Source organism: Otolemur garnettii, unplaced genomic scaffold, assembly GCF_000181295.1.
Source record: "Otolemur garnettii isolate 467f Iridium unplaced genomic scaffold, OtoGar3 scaffold00268, whole genome shotgun sequence".
Lineage (NCBI taxonomy): Eukaryota > Metazoa > Chordata > Mammalia > Primates > Galagidae > Otolemur > Otolemur garnettii.
The window spans coordinates 185027-186707 of NW_003852663.1; the positions used below are offsets into that span (position 1 = coordinate 185027).

Genomic DNA, 1681 nt, shown 5'->3' on the forward strand with positions numbered 1-1681 from the left:
CTCCAACTCCTGGGCTCAAGCGAGTCTCCTGCCTCAGCTTCCCAAGTAGCTGGGACTACAGGCGCCCGCCACAACGCCTGGCCATTTTTTGGTTGCACCTGTCATTGTTGTTTGGCAGGCCCGGGCTGGGGATTTGAACCCGCCATCTTAGGTGTATGTGGCTGGCGCCTTAGCCGCTTGAGCCACAGGTGCCAAGCCAGGTGAGGTATATTTTAGGCAGGCTGTGGTTACCTATTCTTTTTTTTTTTTTTTTTTTTGGAGACAAAGTTTCACTTTGTTGTCCTTGATAGAGCACTCTGGCATCACAGCTCACAGCAACCTCAAACTCTTGGGCTTAGGTGATCTTCTTCTCTCAGCCTCCGAGTAGCTGGTACTACAAGTGCCCATCATAACACCTGGCTGTTTTTAGATCCAAAGTGCTGCTGTTGCTTAGGCTGGTCTCAAACTCCTGAGTTTAAGTGATTCACCCACCTCAGCCTCCCAGAGTGCTAGGATTACAGGTGTGAGCCACTGCACCTGGCCTGTACTTTACCTGTTTTATTTGGGATAAGGAAGGGCCAAGCCTCACATTATTGCTTATCTTATACTAATGATTCTTTGGGCGAACTTGATTGGGGAGTTCTAGAGAATAATCTGTATACTGATGTTATCATTCTTCTCAAAAGGTATGTGATATATATATAAATTATAGCCTTCCATTAGTGGTGTTGTTTCCTCCTGGAATCTTCTATCCTGCACTCCTCAGCCTGGATGCCAGTATCTTGAACCAGCTGTGTTATATTATGCACAGGTACAAAGCCTTTTGCCATTTTATTAAATAGTATATCATAATTCTGTCTTCATCTTTCAACTATAATACAGTAATAATTCCTATTCATTTTCTGCCAGGGCCTGTGGAAACAGGAAACATGGCATGATCTTCCAATATGGGGAGCTGTGTTGTTTGTAAATCCCTCACTGCTGTGATAATAGAATAAAATGTTGATAGTGGGCTGCGCCTGTGGTTCAGTGAGTAGGGCGCCAGCCCCATATACCAAGGGTGGTGGGTTCAATCCGGGCCCCGGCCAAACTGCAACAACAAAAAAATAGCTGGGCATTGTGGTGGGTGCCTGTAGTCCCAGCTACTTGGGAGGCTAAGGCAAATGAATCACCTAAGCCCAAGAGCTGGAGGTTACTGTGAGCTGTGATGTCATGGCACTCTACCAAGGGCGACAAAGTGAGACTCTGTCTCTTAAAAAAAAAAAAATGTTGATAGTAAGGATCTGTTGTACAGTAATACTTTATCTTAAAGACAAATTAGTCATTTGCTGACAACTGATTTAAGTGTAAAAAATTTCTCTGGTAAAAACATTTTTAGAGAGATAAGGGCAGCTATTGCCAATTATATAAAACTGTATCATTTCTGATGTCCTCTAATTCTTTCACTTGTGGACTAAAATTATTCTTTGTAATCCATAAACGTAGACCCTTTTGGCATATCATTTGTGGGACTACGTCAAGGTTAAAATGTTTTAAAGCTAATTAAGAGTTCTCATATAGGGCTCAGCGCCTATAGCTCAACCGGCTAAGGCGCCAGCCACGTACACCTAAGGTGGCGGGTTTGAATCCCCAGCCCGGACCCGCCAAACAACAATGACGGCTGCAACCAAAAAATAGCCGGGCGTTGTGGCGGGCGCCTGTG

At 44.5% G+C, this 1681-nt stretch overlaps 1 protein-coding gene across 1 annotated transcript in view; it reads left to right on the forward strand.

Moving 5' to 3' along the window:
• CENPI (centromere protein I) overlaps positions 1 to 1681 on the forward strand; it is a 109633-nt gene that overhangs the window by 84485 nt on the left and 23467 nt on the right. The window contains exon 15 of the mRNA XM_003802969.2: positions 666 to 790. Coding sequence (XP_003803017.1) covers positions 666 to 790 — 125 coding nt within the window. The remainder of the gene's footprint in view (positions 1 to 665; positions 791 to 1681) is intronic.